Source organism: Aquarana catesbeiana, linkage group LG01 (assembly GCF_042186555.1).
Source record: "Aquarana catesbeiana isolate 2022-GZ linkage group LG01, ASM4218655v1, whole genome shotgun sequence".
Lineage (NCBI taxonomy): Eukaryota > Metazoa > Chordata > Amphibia > Anura > Ranidae > Aquarana > Aquarana catesbeiana.
The window spans coordinates 601,963,532-601,982,947 of NC_133324.1; the positions used below are offsets into that span (position 1 = coordinate 601,963,532).

A 19,416-nucleotide genomic window follows, 5' to 3' on the forward strand; every position below is an offset into this window, starting at 1 on the left:
AGCTCGGGTGTCTACTTTCTAAAATGGGGTCATTTGGGGGGGGGGGGGGGGGGAGTTGTGCCATCTTGTAATTTCATGGTCTCCGAAACTGTGATACGTAGTGAGGAAGTGAAATCACCATTTTACGCACTTAGAAAGCCTGAAGGCGGTGCTTGGTTTTCGGGGTCCTGTACATGGCTAGGCTCCCAAAAAGTCTCACACTTGTGATATCCCAGTACTCAGGAGAAGCAGCAGAATGTATTTTGGGGTGTAATTTCACATATGCCTATGGCGTGTTTGAGCAATATATCATTTAGTGACAACTTTGTGCAAAAAAAAAAAAAAAGTCATTTTCCCGCAACTTGTGGCAAAATATAAAATATTCCATGCACTCAACATGCCTATCAGCAAATAGCTCGGGGTGTCTATTTCCAAAATGGGGTAATTTGGGGGGGTTTGTGCTATCTTTTCATTTTATGGCCTTCAAAACTGTGATAGGTAGTGAGGAGTGGAATCAAAAATTTATACCCTTAGAAATCCTGAATGCGGTGATTGGTTTTCGGGGTCCTGTACGTGGCTAGGCTCCCAAAAAGTCTCACACATGAAGTATCCCGATACTCAGGAGAAGCAGCAGAATGTATTTTGGGGTGTAATACCACATATAACCATGGCACGTGTGAGCAATATATCATTTAGTGACAACTTTGTGTAATTTTTAATTTTTTTTTGTCATTTTTCAATCACTTGTGACAAAAAAATAAAATATTCAATGGGCTCGAAATGCCTCTCAGCAATTTCCTTGGGGTGTCTACTTTCCAAAATGGGGTCATTTGGGGGGGGTTGTACTGCCCTACCATTTTAGCACTTCAAGAAATGAGATAGGCAGTCAAACTAAAAGCTGCATAAATTCCAGAAAATGTACCCTAGTTTGTAGACGCTATAACTTTTGCGCAAACCAATAAATATACGTTTGACATTTTTTTTTAACAAAGACATGTGGCTGAATACGTTTTGGCCTAAATGTATGACTAAAATTTAGTTTATTCAATTTTTTTTTATAACAAAAATTAGAAAATATAATTATTTTTTTCAAAATTTTGGGTCTTTTTTCGTTTATATCGCAAAAAATAAAAATCGCAGAGGCAATCAAATACCCTCAAAAGAAAGCTCTATTTGTGGGAAAAAAAAGGAAGCAAATTGTTTGGGTACAGCATTGCAAGATCGCGCAATTACCAGTTAAAGCAGCGCAGTGCCAAATTGTAAAAAGCGCTCTGGTCATTGAGCAGCCAAATCCTCCAGGGCTGAAGTGGTTAACATATACACACACACACACACACATATTATATATACACACACAGTATATATGATATTTGTCCGTTTAACTTTTGATCGTGTGAAGGATACATGTATAACCTATCGAGACTCTTTAGTATTCCATTTTTTTTGATCTTTCACCCATTCATGTATACTATAGATAATATAATATAGAGATGTTGTAAGTTACTGTGTTGTATGAGCATGTGTGCTATATAGCTCAGATACTTCGCCTGTTATTTTAAGATTTTCATATCCATTACTTTTTTTGTCAAATATTTTCTTTTCATTTATATTAATATATATTTTTGTAGGGAAAACACATTGGGGGTTGATTTACTAAGGGCAAAAGAGACAATGCACTTTGCAAAGTGCAGTTGCTCCAGAGCTTTGTAAATGAGCAGAAGCTCTGCTGACTTCTATCATCCAATCACGTGCAAGCAAAAATTTATTTTAAATTTTCCTTGAATGGGATTGGGTACTCTTTGCAAAGAAAACATTTCCCTCATTTACTAAGCTCTGGAGCAACTGCACTTTGCAAAGTACACAGTCTCTTTGCCTTTAGTAAATCAACCCCATTGTTTCTTTATAGATTGCGTTTCCTTTAAGATGACGTTGCAGCATGTTGCACATCACAATATGCCTATACCTTTTTTACATTTTTCGTTAGCTAGTATCATACTTTGGGGACGCCGGCATTTTACAGGGTAAGTCTACTTTAAGACGACGCCACAACATGCTGCATATGTTAATATGCTTTTGTTTTTCAGTATACCCCCCCTTTAGTTATCATTACAATTGGGCCTTTATATAGACCTAACACCCGATCATTATGTTTTTACCCCTTTTTTATTTTTTTATTTAATTATATTTGCCTTGCCAGTGTTACACATTAGGAAGGTTTGCCCTTTAAGATGGTGATGTAATTTCCAGTTTGTAAATTTTACCCATTAGCTATCAATTTAATATGAGGGTATTCCCTGTCCCAAAATTGCCACTAATCATATACATGGCCTTGCCCTTCTTTAAGACAGTGCTGGGCCAGAAGTAACGTTCTCGCCCTTACATTGCCTGTTTTTGCCCTTCTAGTTTATACTTCCTTTTTTTAAGATGGTGTGAAACCAGAGGTGAGGTTCTGGATCTGTTTTGACCCCGGAAACCGCTTGTACTATGTACTTAGGCTATATAAATCACTGCTTTTTTGTTTTTACATGCAAAACTTTTATACTCCTGATGATCCGTGTGTGTGTGCGCGAAACAGCTGTAGAGGTTCGCTTTGATCTATCGCCCGAGAGACTGGCAGCACATTATGTAAGTGTGTGCTTACTATTTATGCACAGTGTTTTATGCCCAAGGTCCTGCCGCCACTTTCCCTTGCTGGATTGGCAGCTTTTTAGGCATTATTGTTTTATAGGTTTGCTTTTTTTTTTTTTTTTTTTTTAATTATGCTGGTTTGCCAATAAATACGGCACCGTGAGATTTTCTTCTTTGTTGTTGGTGACTCGTTGCCTTAGATTATGAGGAGAGTCTTTTCGTGTTACAATCCATATATCCTAACACATTTAAAGAGACGATTCCTTGGATTGGATAGAGGTGGAAGGTGTGAGAAAAGGATAGCTACATACTTCTGATGACTTGGATCCTGTAATATGCAAGATTCTTAGACAAAAACTTTATCTGGTGAGTGTGTCTTTCTGTTATTGGTGGAGGCCGCACTGGGTGACAAGCACTGGAGGTGAGAGACCACCTTGAATATATTACCTTCAATTTTTTGCACAAGACTCACTTTGAACTTCATTTTTACATTTATACTGTATAAGATGTGTTATGTGCTGCAATTTTTTATGGTACAAAAACCACTTATCTTTATCTATAAACTGTCAAAACAAACCATGTCCAGAGCATGGTGGTCTAAGCTATCAACAATATCACAGGTCAGAAACAAAATTGCTTGGTACCTAAAAAAATGTAATCTCACATAGTCATACTCGGGGGGAGTCTATGAACAGATTCCAGAAAGTCTAGACACCACGGATAACTATTTTTCAAACGTTTGTTAATTCCTTATTAACTATATAACTCTCGTTCACTTCCATACACAAACATGCCTGCCTAACGTTTGGAGAGTTGTCCTACTCCAGGGTTCTCTCTCTCCCACTTTATATATACTTTCCACTTCTCTGTAAAACCTGGTTTTCTTCTACCACAGACACACCGTTAAAGGCTGTGTTATAGGCGAGTGGGTATCTGGGTATGTAATATATACAAAAAGTACACTCTACCAACTCATCTATAGGCTTTTTACCATACAAGCATGGGCCTCCTATACTCTTTTGGTTGAATACTCCATACAATAGCAAAATCCTTGTTCTAAGAATTTAACTCTTATCAGTAATATCATCTTGCTTTGTTTTAATGTGTTTTATTGTAACTTGAAAATTTTTCAATAAAAATTTATTGAAACAGAACAAAAAACACACACAGCGTGACCACAGGAATTGTGAATCACTATAAAATAAAGCGTGATTAAAACAAAAAGTAAAATTTAACTTACAGAGCAAGTCCTGACTTGCTGTACATGGCTCATGTCTGCCACCACAAAAAAAAGTTTCTTTTTTTTTTTTAAATCTTAAAAACAAAACAAAAAAAGTCTTCAACTTGAAGTATGCTGCATCCCAATAGAATCTGGTTGTGTTTTCTTTGTAGAAATATTAACCATCTTGCTGTTGAACGAAAGGGTTTGGAATAGCCTCCATGCCATCTTGTGGGCATATAAGAACCACAGATGTCCCTCTGCAAACAACAAGTCCAAGTTGTCGTGTGTCCTCTGTTAGCTTGTACTGATCATCTGGATCTGTAATACAAAAAGGTAAATATTTTAATGTTTTATGTTTGTATTAACACATGCTGACATTTTGTTTTATTTAAAAATTAAACTATAATGAAGCACTTGAAACGCTATAGGTTGCCGACACATCTGGCAGGTTTGGCGTTTCCTAACTTTTATCTATATTATCTAGCATCTCAACTGGTCCATATTCATGATTGGCTGCACCCAGTTGCAGCAAAAGCATGTACTACTACCGAGGAAGCCATTACCTCTTCCCTAGAGACCCTCCCTCCATAACATTATCTATAGAGGCCGGGTCCTGGCACATCCATATTAGCTACTTCTTTCATTATTTCGCTCAATTGTTTTGAAGCTATCTAAACAATCTTGGTCGACCTCTCCCAATAATCCTCTGTGGTTCAATCCCAATCTGCAGGAACTGTACTCCCTACCCGATCCCAATCGCTGGAACTCTAAGGGGGTTAAACACCCATGTCATTTACACGATGCACAGGGGTTTAAATCTATCAACTACGCATTGACTTTGACCTACCATGCTCCTACCTGTTCTATTATTATCAGCTCTAACATGCTATTCGTGCCCAGTTTGGCTCATTAGACGACCCTACAACTATACCCCCATTGGAGAAACTGCTAAGACACCCTCACCCCACTAAACTCATCTCCATTTACTATGCTGCCCTCACGACTGATTTTAACCCTAGATTCCGTATGGCTCAGATGAAATGGACCTCTATGGACATTTCCCTCACAAAATGATGTCTGGTCGGAATTTAGTGATACGTACAAGACTTCAGTTATCTCATCCAGGGACCGAATTATACACATCAAAAGCTTTCACCACTCTCAACTTACTCCAGCTAGGTTACATAAAATGGGAACAGCACCCTCGGTGAGTGCTTTCGAGACTGTGCCAAACCGCTGACTTCCTACACTGTTTCTGGTCCTGTCCAGTGGTTCAAGACTTCTGGGCAGATGTAGGTTCTTTAATTTCCTTGGCGGTGGGCCTCCCGTGTGTTCATCCCAAGAACTGCCTTCTAGGCATCTTTGGTGACTTACGCATACCGTCCCATGCTAAGAGACTACTCCGCATTCTGTATTTCTATGTTAAAAAGACTATCTTGCCGTCTTGGAAGGGAACACAGACCCCTCCGAAATCCCTCTGGTTAAAGTTAATCAATGATTCTATACCACTAAACAAACACACATTTGAACTCCGGAAAAGGAATAAGACATTCCACAAAATTTGGGGTAGATGGATAGCTAGTCCTCTGACACTTAACCCAGAATGAATACACATGGGAGTCTATGCCTCTTCCTGTCCCTCCGCGCTGTCTCCTGGGAAACACACAGGTCCCAAGAGATAGCGGGGACCAGTTACGATGCGCAGCGCGACTCGCGCATGCGCAGTAGGGAACCGGGAAGTGAAGCCGCAACACTTCACTTTCTGATTCCCTCACCTAGGATGGCGGCAGCAGCTGCCGAGAACCGAGCGGGTTCTCGGCTTTGGCTGGCGACATCGCTGAACCCTGGGACAGGTAAGTGGCCATTTATTAAAAGTCAGCAGCTGCAGTATTTGTAGCTGCTGGCTTTTAATATTTTTTTTTTTTTTTTAGGCGGTTTAGGTGGACTCCCTCTTTAAACCCAATAAAAATATCTTTAAAAAAAAAAAAAATGCAGAGGGACTACTTGTATAGTTGGAGCTGTAGTAGGGAGCAAGAGCCGCATAAACCTAGGCTGTCTTTGTAGTGCTGGCTCCTGTCTCATGAGGAGTAATACCAACTGCACTCCACCTCTTATCCCAGCTAGCGGTCTCCAGAGTGGTGCCAGAAGCAGGAAAGAGGAGATCTTCAGCTCAGTGTGAAGCAATACACTGGGCATGATAGTATAGGGCTGCTTTCACACCGATGTGCTGTGGTTTACCCACACCTCGGGTGCAGTGCAACATACCTGCGAGTTGGCTGCACTTAGTCATAGACTTCTATTATATCCTGTGGGTTTGGTGCACTGTCTGTATGCAGGAGTTTTGGTGCGCTTTCAGAAAGTGCACCACACCTGCAGGATATAATAGAAGTCTATGGCAAAGCACAACTTACCCAGGAAAGTTTCAGATGCACTGCGCTGCACCTGCAGTGCAGATGAACCACAGCACATCAGTGTGAAAGCAGCGTTATAGGGGGCTCAGAACAGTAAGGGTTCATATACGTGATCTTATTACCCAACCGCACCTGTACACATGTCGCAGTTATACGCTCTGTCACGGTTGGTGCGTGTAGCACCTGCCAAGCATTAACCATTTAAGTGAATGAGGCGGCTTTGCAAGTGCCCTGTGACCTTGTGCAGTACAGTAAACAATGGGTTAAAGCAGGCAGTGTTCTATTGCTTTCTTACCACCTTATTTAAACCCTATGACCCCACAGAAGCATGGAGTTGTGGGGCACTTGCAAAGTGGCCCTAGTTACTTGAATAGGTTGTGATTGGCAGGCAGTAGCACCCAAGTGTTATGTGTACACCTTTGCCTGCTGCCTCAGTAGCTAAAGGGGGTAGGGATTGGGGGAGGTAATACTGCGACTCAACTGCAGGGTTTTACCACCTCCAAACTTTATGTGTGAACGAGCCCTAGGGGGGCCGCTGCCGAATGCAACTAAAGGCTCATGCATAAGTGCAGTAGGCACTGCCGCTACTCTAAAAAGCAAACAGAGTGTTCGACAGGTGGTGAGGAGAAAATATGTTGCCTCCTCACCACCTGATTTAGACTCATGATTGCCATATGATAGTACGGCAATTAGAGGTTTAAATCAGGTTTGAGGTGCTGACACTGTGCCCAGTGATCTTTTGCTTCTCCCATGTTGTTCAGGTAGATCTCCACATCTTTAACCACTACCCGCCCGGCCTATAGCGGATTGACGTCCGGGAAGTGGTTCCGTTATCCTGACTGGGCGTCATATGACGTCCAGCAGGATAACATGCCGCCGCACGCCCGCGGTGATCGGCGGAGCGGTGTGTCAGTCGCTCCACCGGCAGAGCGGTGTGTCAGTCGCTCCACCGATCTTGGTAAAGAGCCTCCGGCGGAGGCTCTTTACCACGTGATCAGCCGTGTCCAATCACGGCTGATCACGATGTCAATAGGAAGAGCCGTTGATCGGCTTTTCCTCACTCGCATCTGACAGACGCGAGCAGAAGAGAGCCGATCTCCTGACAGGAGGGGTCTGTGCTGATTGTTTATCAGCGCAGAACCCCCTCAGATGACCACACTGGACCACCAGGGATCGCCACTAGGACCACCAGGGAAGGGGCAACATGTGGATGGCCAGGTATGTACCACATGGCCATCCACATGTGCCCAATCTGTGCCCACAAATGAGCACCGATTGGCACCATAATATTGCCTAGATGCCCTGCAATGCCAACCTTAGGAGCATCAGTGCCACCAGTGTCATCAGTGCCACCTGTCAGTGCCCATCCGTGCCCACCTATCAGTGCCCATCCGTGCCACCTACCAGTGCCACCCATAAGTACCCATCAATGCTACCTACGAGTACACAGTGACGCCTATGAATGCCCATCGGTGCCACCTATCAGTGCCCATCAGTGCCGCCCTATCAGTGCCCGTCAGTGAAGAAAATTTACTTACTTACAAAATTTAACAAACAAAGAAAAACTTTCAAAATTTTCGGTATTTTTGAATTGGTGCGCAAAAAATAAAAACCGCAGAGGTGATCAAATACCACCAAAAGAAAGCTCTATTTGTGGGAACAAAATAATAAAAAAATTTGTTTGAATACAGTGTAGCACGACCGCGCAATTGTCCTTCAAATTGTGACAGCGCTGAAAGCTGAAAATTGGCCTGGGCGGGACGGTGTCTAAGTGCCTGGTATTGAAGTGGTTAAGGTTGCCTACCCCTGTTGTATATAGTGTATGGCCACCTCTATACACCTAAAATGAACTAGTTTGCCTTTTTAGTGCCATTAATTGTTAACGGCACCCCAAATGCAGAATCAAACACACATTTTGCTGCGTGAAAAAACAAGCATCAAACGCAGCAAAAAGCATGCAAACCGCAACACACCAAAATGTCCCAGGAGTTACTTTACCATATGCAGCACAGCCCGTTGAATTCAATGTGTGTGTCAGAAAAAATTAGCTAAAAAAAAACGTGTGTTTCCACAACGGTTGATGTGAATGGGGCCTCAAAGTGAAATTGGAGTGTTTACACAAGAGCAATGAGGCTCCATTCACATCATTGTGTTTCCAAACGCATGGCAAAAGGCACAGAAAACGCTGATTTTTCTGCACTTTTTTGGGAATGCACTGTAAATCCTCATCATGCTTGTGCTGCCATTAAATGGTAATGGCACCCCAAGTGTGTGTAGCAGAAGCATGTTTACAATGTGACAAATATGCTGCAAATTCACCAAAAAAGCGTGGTAAGAAAATGCGGCACGCTCTGTTTATAAAAAAGTGCTGAAGCTTCTTTGGGGCATATGTCACACATAGGGCAGCGCATTCAAGTAAAACGCTTCAAGACGCCCCCCCACAAAAAAAAAGCTTGCGGGAACCTGAGTTTCCACTACGCAGAGATGTGAAAGGGGCCTGACAGCTGAGTGTCTCCAACCACTCCTTCCTATGTAATTGTATAAAGATGGCCATACACTATGCAATTTGATTGTACAATCTCTGTACAATTTATTTTAGATCTTACCAAAACTATGGAATAGGAGAACCCACCTGAACAATCTATTCAATGTGGATCAAATCAGACAGGCTCTTGCACTGCACAGCTAATGGTAGATCTAAAGGAGATATTACAGAGGGTGTGTAATAATGAAGTGGCATATTATATATTAATGAGGTAGCTGTGGTCCAAACAGGTAAGCACGCCCTATTCTGCGATGCATAAGGAAGTGCATGATGGGATATGAAGCTTTCAGAATGGTCACATGATCTAAATCAGTGTCATTAGTACAGTGACAGTGTATAGTATTATCACCGATTACTGTATTAGTGCCACTGGTGATGTCAGTGGCAGTCAATCAGGTCCCCCCCAGCGTCAGTTAGTGTTAGATTGCCCGTTGCACTATAGCAGTCCCATTATAAGTCGCTGATTACCAGCATTAATAGTATTAAAAAAATAATAAAAAAATCATGCACACCAATCAATAGACACATATTGGGATTTTCCTTTTACTAAAGACATGTGGCAGAATACATTTTGGCCAAAATTTACGAAGAAATTAGATTTTTATGTGCTTTATAATAGAAAGTAAAAAATCTTTTTGTTTTGAAAATTTTTGGCCTTTTTTTTGTTTATATTGCGAAAAATAAAAAACCCAGTGGTGATCAAATACCACCAAAAGTAAGGCATATTTGTGTGAAACAAATTACCGTATTTTTTCCCCTTAAAATCAGGGGAAAATCGTGGGTGCGTGTTATACGCCGATCCCCGCTATTTTGTGATCTATCGGAGCAATCGCCGCCGACATTCACATAGCGTGTATTTTTAAATATGGCGCCGCAGAGTTTGGAGGGACTCTGCGGCGCTCGTTCAGCTGAACGAGCGCCGCCGAGAACACAGTGACTGGGCGGAGCCGAGATACATATAGCCGAGGGTTCTCGGCGCCGTTCACAGTCCCGCCATTGGACCTCTGTTATGTCCATCATAGGGACTGGGCGTAACTGTGAACGGCGGCGAGAAGAGCCGAGAACCCTCGGCTATGTGTATCTCGGCTCCACCCAGTCACTGTGTTCTCGGCGGCGCTCGTTCAGCTGAATGAGCGCCGCCGAGTCCCTCCGAACTCTGCGGCGCCATATTTAAAATTACACACTAAACTTGTGTATGTCGGCGGCGATCATGTAATGTACACTGGGGACAAGGCTGCACTGGGGCAAAGCTGCACTGACAAGGCTGCACTGGGGCAAAGCTGCACTGACAAGGCTGCACTGGGGCAAAGCTGCACTGACAAGGCTGCACTGGGGCAAAGCTGCACTGACAAGGCTGCACTGGGGCAAAGCTGCACTGACAAGGCTGCACTGGGGCAAAGCTGCACTGACAAGGCTGCACTGGGGCAAAGCTGCACTGACAAGGCTGCACTGGGGCAAAGCTGCACTGACAAGGCTGCACTGGGGCAAAGCTGCACTGGCAAGGCTGCACTGGGGCAAAGCTGCACTGGCAAGGCTGCACTGGGGCAAAGCTGCACTGGCAAGGCTGCACTGACAAGGCTGCACTGACAAGGCTGCACTGACAAGGCTGCACTGACAAGGCTGCACTGACAAGGCTGCACTGACAAGGCTGCAGATGGACACGATAACGCTGCATTGATGGGCATTTAAATGTAAGTTTTTTTTCCTTAAACTTCCCTCCTAAACTTGGGGTGCATGTTATACGCCGATAAATACGGTATATAAAAATTTAGTTTGAGTACAACGTTGCATGACCGTGCAATTAACAGTTAAAGGGGTTGTAAAGGTAAAAATTTTTTCACCTTAATGCATTCTATGCATTAAGGTGAAAAAACTTTTGACAGTACCGCCGCCCCAGCCCCCCCCCCGTTTTACTTACCTGACGCCTCGAATCTTCGCTCCTCGTCCTCGTCAGCTTCATTGCAGCTCAGCCTGGTCGCTGATTGGCTGCAGTGGATGGATTGAAAGCAGCGCAGCCATTGGCTCGCGCTGCTGTCAATCACATCCGATGACGCGGCGCGCCGGGGGGCGGGGCCGAGTGATACAGCGAGCGGCTATAGCCGCCGGCTGTATCACGGGAGCGCGCCCGCAAGCACTCACCACCGTGCGAGGGAGCTCGCATGAAGGTGGTAAATGCTTGCGGGGAGGAGCTGAAACAGCCGCCGAGGGACCCCAGAAGACCAGGTTCGGGGCCACTCTGTGCAGAACGAGCTGCACAGTGAAGGTAAGTATAACATGTTTGTTATTTTAAAAAAAAAAAAAAAAAAACATATTTACAACCCCTTTAACGTAGCGCAATACTAAATAGCAAAAAATGGCCTGGTAATGAAGGGGGTAAAATCTTTCAGAGCTGAAGTGGTTAATAAACTGCTGCACAGTGGAGATGAGCCAAGATAATCACTATCATGGCTTATCTCAATTTAATAAACACACACTTGTGTTTCTATTTTGGATTAAGTTGTTATCACTTTCTGGCTTGTTACATTTCTAAGCAGCCACATCTAACAGAGTTTTGAGTTCTGCCCCTTACTATTTAGGAAGCCAAACACTGGCTTTTCATGCCTTCTACTGCATTCTCAATACTGTAAACAAATGGACTGCCCTGAAAACTCTAAATTGGAGATCCAACTATCAGCTTGAGTTTACACTATAGTGAACACAGACATCGCATGTGATTCGCACCCACACTGCGGTGCCGATCGCATGCAATGTCTGTGCAATGCAAGTTCAGCCATACAGATGTAACGCTAAACTCGCACAAAAAAGTGCAGGCGCTCTTTCAACACCCCCCGCACTGGAAACGGATCGCATGGGTGTTCTCATCGCACTGCAATCTTTGAACCGTTGTAGGGGTGTCATTAACATTATATTGACACCCGCCTCAGTTCGCAGAGGGCAGTGTGAACTGCCTGCGGGAGAGATGCGATGCGTGAGCCAGCGCTGGAATCGCGCTGATTGCCAAATCGCTTCAGTGTGAACCTAGGCTCAAAGACCCTAAGAATCCTGTGGAGTGATTTGTCTATTGTCATTAACCCTAAACAAGTCACTCAACATGTAGCAATAGGTTTCCGAAATAAAGGAATTTGAGCCCTTTACAGTCATATATAATTGTGTGACAAAGAAGACAAGAGTTAAAGTGGTTGTAAAGGCACAAGGTTTTTTTACCTTCATGCAGTCTATCTATGAAGGTAAAAAAACCTGTATGCAGCAGCCCCCCTCTAATACTTACCTGAGCCCCCTCTCTATCCAGGAGTTGTCCACGAGAGCCTTGCCTCTCTGGGGACTCGTACTCCTGATTGGCTTTTGCAAGCAGCAGGAGTCATTGGCTTCCGCTGATGTCACACACAGCCGTGGGTCAAAAGCGCACCTACTTGGGTGCTCCCAGAGCAAGCTGCTTGCTGTGGGGGCACCCGGCAAGAGGGAGTAGCCAGGAGTACCGGCGAGGGACCCCAGAAGAGGAGGATCCAAGCTGCTCTGTGCAAAATCACTGCACAGAGCAGGTAAGTATAACATTTTTTTTTTTTTAATAATAAAGGCTTGAGTATCACTTTAACACTCACCTCTCATATACTCTATGGTCCCATCCAATACAAGGTTCAATAGAGGATCAAATCCCTTGAGAACTCCACTTGCTGGAAAAAGAAAACAAAAGTAAAAATGCTGGCAGAAAACAGGCATTTAGTAGCAGCATGCACAAAATCATCACAAAAGACAACTTTAATATGTAAAATACTACACATAATACACACTGAATGCCTACTGGGAATGTCAAAACCAGTAAATTATTTCTAGCGTATCTACTGAACACCTATTAATGTATACAGCACTCCAACACCACCCCAAAGATGCTGCTTGCAGGCCTTTTTTTCCCCTCCACCAAGCGCACCGCCCCAGTGTGAAAGCACTTGGGCTTTCACACTGGGGAGGCAGTTTACAGGCGCTATAACGCCTGAAAAGTGCCTCAGAGTGAAAGGGGTCATAGAGTACAGGTACAGGTCAACATTGTGATCAGGTTTGCCTAACAAACCAATCGAGGAGACAGAAAGAAAGCTATCTTCCTAAATTTGATGCTTATATAAAGTTGATAAAAGCAGAGTGCTTTGCCCCATTTCCACTAGCGACAGAGCCAGCCCAACGCCTGAGCTGTGTAAATACATGTAACTCTCTCACAGTACACACTTCTTACATACATACCTTCTCTTCCACCCTGAAACTTCACTCGAATAGTCTTGTCTATGTATTTGGACAGGTCAAGTATGCTTTCCTTTTTCTTCTTTTCCTTGTCCTAGACAAAATAAATCAAAAATATAAATAAAGAAGGCAACTTTGTATTTCAACTTAGAAAACATAAGAACTGACGTTGTTCTAGTACAGATATTTCTAAAGTACAATATCTTTTCTTAGGCCTCTACATCATATGTGCATCAAAACTGAGAAAAAAATGCGTAGGTTTGACTTTCATAGAGTATTTGTGCTTGTTCACAACTTGTGCAGAGACGTGCATTTTCCTGATGTAGGTTTGCATAAGAACACAAAGAAAACAATTGGTTTTTTTATTTTAAAAAAAAAGTGTATTTTTTCCAAAATAAGACCGCTGCGCAAATACGGTGTAATAAAGTATTGCAACGACCGCCATTTTAGTCTCAATATATATATCTAGAGATAGATAATTTGTGATTTCTTGGCCATTTTTAAGAGAATATGGGGGTTATTTACTATAGGCGCATCCACTTTTCACTACAAGTGGACTGCAAGTGTACCTGGAAGTGCAGTCGCTGTAGATCCGAGGGGGACATGCATTTTTGCTTGTACAAGATTGGATGATAAAATCAGCAGAGCTTCCCCTCAGATTTACAGCGACTGCACTTCCAAGTGCACTTGTAGTGCAGAGTGGATTTGCCTTTAGTAAATCAACCCCTATGATTGATAACACAAACTTTTCTTTCACTCATGGTTAGTGTTTGGCTGAAGCCATTTATTATCAGTCAACTGTGTTTACTTTTTAAATCATAATGACAACAGAAACTACCCAAATGACCCTGATCAAAAGTTTACATACCCCAGTTCTTAATACCGTGTATTGCCCCCTTTGACATCAATGACAGCTTGAAGTCTTTTGTGGTATTTGTGGACGAGGCTCTTTATCTTCTCAGATGGTAAAGCTGCCCATTCCTCTTGGCAAACAGCTTCCAGTTCCTGTAAATTTTTGGGCTGTCTTGCATGAACTGCACATTTGAGATCTCCCCAGAGTGGCTCAATGATATTGAGGTCAGGAGACTGAGATGGCCACTCCAGAACCTTCACTTTATTCTGCTGTAGTCAAATTCCCTTTTTTGAAGAAAGCTTACCACAGAAGAGCCAGTGCCCTGCTGCAGCTTTGAGGTCCTCTGTTGCAGAGCTCTTGGTACAGCAGAGGCAATCTGGACCAAAGACATCTACAAATTTTGCACAGTAATTTAAAGACTGCCATGTAACTGCTGCCACATGCGCCCACACAAGAGGTATGCTTACCGCCACCTTAAAGCGGAGTTCCACCCTTTTAAAAGTCAGCAGCTACAAAAAGACTTTTAATAAACAGACACTTACCTGTCCCACAATCCAGCGATGTGGCTGCCCAAAGCCTCGCTTCTCTCCCCCTCCTCTCTGCAGCGTTGGCATTGCAAGTGTGGGAGCCTGGCTGTGGCTTCACAGCTGGGCGCACACTGCGCATTATGAATGGTCGGGCAATCTTCAGAAGATTGCAAGGATGGAGGGGGGAGAGGTGAACTTCCTTCCGGCGCCGCCCAAAAGAATGACATGCCAAATGTGGCATGTCAGGGACTCACGAGTACTTAAAGCGGAAGTTCCACTGAAATGAAATATGAACAAGGCATATCCCTCTATAATGTGTACTTGTCTCAATCCAGAGAACTAAGTGTAATTTCTCTTTGCTGCCCTGTTCTTCTATTATCAGCATGAGTCGCTTCTGACAAGTTTTCACGATACCAATAGGTAAAACAACAGGGGAGCTTCAGTTCACAGCCTGTGAGTGACAGCCTCAGCTCTGTACTTGTGTGCTGGGGGTGTGTCCCTTCCCTCCAATCATCTCTTTTCACTGAGCTCTATAGAGTAACTTCATCTCCCTGCCACCTGCTTTCCGAAAGCTCAGGTGAGCTTTATAAATCCTACACTTTGAACAGCTGTAGATAAACAGAAACAACGTATGTAGGAGGATTTGTTTGTGCATCACCCGAGGCCAGTCACTTCATTGGGTATATGTAAGGGTTTACAACCACTCTAAATCCAGAAGCACAAGGGAATACTGCCCCATATCTGAGTGCACTTCACTTAGACTTCCAGCAGGACTTTCCAGACGTAAGGAGTTTCTCCCCCCCAACATGCTTCCTAATTCTGATATCACTTTCAGGACCTTGAGACACAATGCAAAACAAGTAAGCCACTAATACGACGACACCCCTTGGGTAGTGAACCAGGCCCAGCTGTGGGCTGGGTCCTGTGAACTCTATGGTACATACACCACCTGGCCAGAAAGGTCCTCCAGAACCTGCTGCCCACAATAGCTGAAGCGGCCAGGGAACCGGGCTGCACAGAAGGTCCACCTGCATCCTACTGAGAAGGTAGGAGTGTCCTGGGCAGTTTTTTTATTTTTTTGGGGTTTAGGTTGTTCGAGTGCAACTTTAATTTTTTTTTTTTTTTTTACTCGTTTAACTTTACTGCTATCACATAGGGGACCAACAGCCCACTATGTGATAGCATATTTATAGTAACAGGTTCTCTTTCATGAGACATCAGGTATCTATTAGACTCCTGATATCTCCCTTATGCCCCGTACACACGGTCGGATTTTCCGGCAGAAAATGTGTGATAGGACCTTGTTGTCGGAAATTCCGACCGTGTGTAGGCTCCATCACACATTTTCCATCGGAATTTCCGACACACAAAGTTTGAGAGCTTGCTATACAATTTTCCGACAACAAAATCCGTTGTCGGAAATTCCGATCGTGTGTACACAAATCTGACGCACAAAGTGCCACGCATGCTCAGAATAAATAAAGAGATGAAAGCTATTGGCTACTGCCCCGTTTATAGTCCCGACGTACGTGTTTTACGTCACCGCGTTCAGAACGATCGGATTTTCCGACAACTTTGTGTGACCGTGTGTATGCAAGACAAGTTTGAGCCAACATCCGTCGGAATGTCTGATCAATGTGTGACCGTGTGTACGGGGCATAACACTCAAATGGGGCTAGCTGCTGCACTGAAGCACGGTGGCAGCAAAAGAGGTAAAGAACCCCTCAGCTCCTATTTAGAAATGTTAAACGCTGATCTTAATAGATGTACTGATTGTCACTTTAAACAAGTTGCTAGCAGGATATCAACAACCTTCAGGCTGGGTTCACGCCTTTGCCGCATCCGGCTCACAGAAGGGGTACGGTTAGAGCTGTCACCTCATCCCCTTAAACCCAAACACATTAATTACACAGGTTCTGTGGCTAACTGAATGCAGATAAGGCACTAAGTGAGTTTAATTACCACCTTAATCAGCCACAGAACCTGTGTAATTAATATGTGTTCGGGTTTAAAGGGATGAGGTGGCAACCCTAGGTCCGGTGCATCCTGGTTCCCCATTTCAGCCCCAAATTTTGGGTTGAATTTGGACCTGAAACGGAGCAAAAAAGACGCACAGCGGTTTTGTGCAAAATGCACCGGACCCGCTGCAGAGATACGCGAGCCGACTCCATAGAGAGCAAGTAAAAATCTCCTGCTATTGCGAATTGGATGCGGGGAAACTCTCATCCAATTCGCAATGGTGTGAACCCAGCCTCAAGTAGTACTTGTACTTCAGAGGGTGGTGAGGGGGTGTTATGTCACCTCCTCACCACCCATTTTAACCTCAAATCCTGCATTGCACACGATTGCAGCCTGGCCCCATTCAGGTGTATTTCTAGGTGCCTCGGTCCACGCTACAATGTTGCAAACAAGTGTGTTGCATTGCACTGCGTTAAAAATTTGCAATTTAACACAAAGCCATGAATACATGTAAACAATGGTTTGTCTCATCCCTGTAATATCTACAGAACAGCTTGTTCGTTTGAAAAACAGACTTACTGGCCAGATCACCAGATGAAAAGAAAGCCTAAAACAAACGAATACAGCCTTAACATCTAAGTATTGAGGAGCTGCACATTAGTAAATGTTGCCTGTGGATTATTACAGCTCTAATCTCCCCCAAACACATGTCACTAGCAGGAACAAGTTCCGTGTGGTCCAAGGGGTACTGCCTGGAGACCACCCCACAGTCTACCTCCATATCCTACAATACGGAACATGCTTTGACACTACAATTCCTAGAAATTGTAAAAAATAAACATACTACGCTATCACTATTCATTCCATTCCCAGCAACACCTACCGCCATCTTTCCGCGCCTTTACTTCCCCGACCCGGGCTCTGCCACTTTTACCCTTTCATGGGGGGGGGGTGACCAAACGATTCCACTTCCCACACAACTCCTAATCCTCACCCCGTCTTCAGTCTCTTTCCGCAGGACACAAAATAAAAACTGCTTCTATCACTCTCCATAAAACTGGCAACGCGTCTACGTCTGTATAAAACACAAACGCTTATGTTTGCCTCCTATTTTTGGTAGCGTCCAAAAAGCTGGACAATGTTGGCCTACATTTCCGGGTTTTTTTTTTTCAGTCTGCAATACAGGAGCCATTTTTGAGAAGTACAAAGCCTGAATCTTAACGGGTGTTTGGCTTCACAAACATGGCTGCCAAGTGTTAATACACTCACTAAACAACCGCGCTCTAGTGCACGTCGTTTCATTCAACTTTATTATAAAGACAAGAGTGTTTGCATTTATTCAGTATTATTTATTCATGGGTTAAGAGGTGTAAATATGGATTCTTTTTTTTGGAACCTTGGCTTACCACCAGACCTAAACTAAAATTTATGATAAAAGAAAAAGAAAAGATTCCGGGCAGAACATCAAAAAAACACAAAAAAGGGAGTGAAATAGTGAAAACTGGTGTTGTAAAATCAGACAAATAAATAATAAAAAGGTGTATATGTGGTCGTTTGACTCTACCTAAAAAATATTATGGAATCCAGATATCGGGGTTTTAGGCCACTTTTGGTGTCAAAAAAATGGCCCAAGTGTGTTACACCCCCTGTCTGCCACTAATAAATGATATGCGGGTAACTGGTGGACAAATAAATAATAAATACCCCTAGTGTGATAAGCACACAGAAAATTGAGCAGGTAAGCTGGTGTGGGCAACAGTGTAAATTCAGTGTGTTACACCCTCTGGAATAAAGGGTGTCAGAGGTTAAATCTCCTTTTATACCCAAAGTGATTCATGTGTTTGATCCTTTGTGTCAGAGATCAAAACATAAAAATAAAAGGTAAATGCAAAGTAGACTAGTGTGTTGCACCCTCTGGAGTAGAGGATGCCAAATGTTAAAAAATCTTAGTGCAAATAAAGTGACATGTGTGTTTGATCCTCTGCATCAGAGACCAAACCACAAACGTGATCACAAATATAAATAATATCTGTAACGGGCAAATATGAAACTCTTTTGTGAATACAAAGTTAAAGAAATGAATTCTTTTGTGAATACAAAATTGAATACATAAAATAAAAATAAATAATTGAACTGTATTAAATGATATACAATTTCATTGAATTAAGTGACTTAATGCTTTAAAACAGTGTGCGGTGCCCATTCAAAAATAGTTCTGATTTTTCTCTCAGGTGACAAATGGTGCCAGGTGACTTTATCCGTGCTGGAAATAAGTTTGCACTCACCAGATGGCATTACCCCCCCCCCCCCCCCCCGGGGGTATTAAGCGTTCACAGTATTAGCCACTGTGTAGCTCTCTGGAGCCTGCTGAATGGTTTGCAAGTCAGATGCTGGATGGTTGATGATTAAAAGAAGCTCATGGCACAGGCATCCGGGGTAAAGCGGTCCACAAAAACCATCCCTCGCACCACCGGCTCTCACCGCTGTCAGTCTGTAATCGTGCCCACGGTCACGATTGCAGACCACGGTCATGATTGCAGACTGATAGCGCCGGCGTTGCGAGGGATGGTCTATGTGGACCGCTTTACCCCGGATGCCTGTGCCATGAGCTTCATTTAATCATCAACCATCCAGCATCTGACTTGCAGACCATCCGCAGCCACGTACAAGTCCATGGATTTCTTCGGACTGTAAATGATCCCTTGAAGACTGCTGCTGATGCTAGGCCCCACCTCCATGCTGACACAATCCTCCTCCTGCTCCTCCTCGTCCTCTTCCTGTGTGATCGGTGGGCACGCAGGAACACTGTCTGGTTAAAGGGGGCCTTGAGAGGTAAGGAAGTCCTCCTCTTCCTGCCTCTGTTCTGCCTCAAGTGCCCTGTCCATTATTCTACGCAGCGTGTGCTCCAACAGGTGGACAAGAGGGACAGTGTCACTAATGCATGCACTGCCACTGCTCACCATCCTCGTGGCCTCCTCAAATGGTAACAGGACAGTGCATGCATCCCTGATCATGGCCCACTGGCGTGGGGAAAAAAAACAAGCTCCCCTGTCCTGGTGCCA

At 43.7% G+C, this 19,416-nt stretch overlaps 1 protein-coding gene across 2 annotated transcripts; it reads right to left on the reverse strand.

Moving 5' to 3' along the window:
- Nucleotides 1-3,699: 3,699 nt before the first annotated feature.
- On the reverse strand, nt 3,700-17,513 carry LSM7 (LSM7 homolog, U6 small nuclear RNA and mRNA degradation associated). 2 transcript variants are annotated; one of them, XM_073598819.1, is made up of 4 exons: nt 17,199-17,513; nt 13,019-13,109; nt 12,385-12,456; nt 3,700-4,147 (listed from the first exon to the last, which is right to left on the reverse strand). In XM_073598819.1, exons 1-4 carry the CDS (start codon nt 17,241-17,243, stop codon nt 4,005-4,007), a joined length of 351 nt encoding a protein of 116 aa, XP_073454920.1. In that variant the 5' UTR covers nt 17,244-17,513; the 3' UTR covers nt 3,700-4,004. The 2 variants fall into 2 exon arrangements, with proteins under 2 accessions (XP_073454920.1, XP_073454926.1); XM_073598825.1 differs by having other exon boundaries at nt 17,238-17,505.
- Between the last annotated feature and the right edge of the window lie 1,903 nt (nt 17,514-19,416).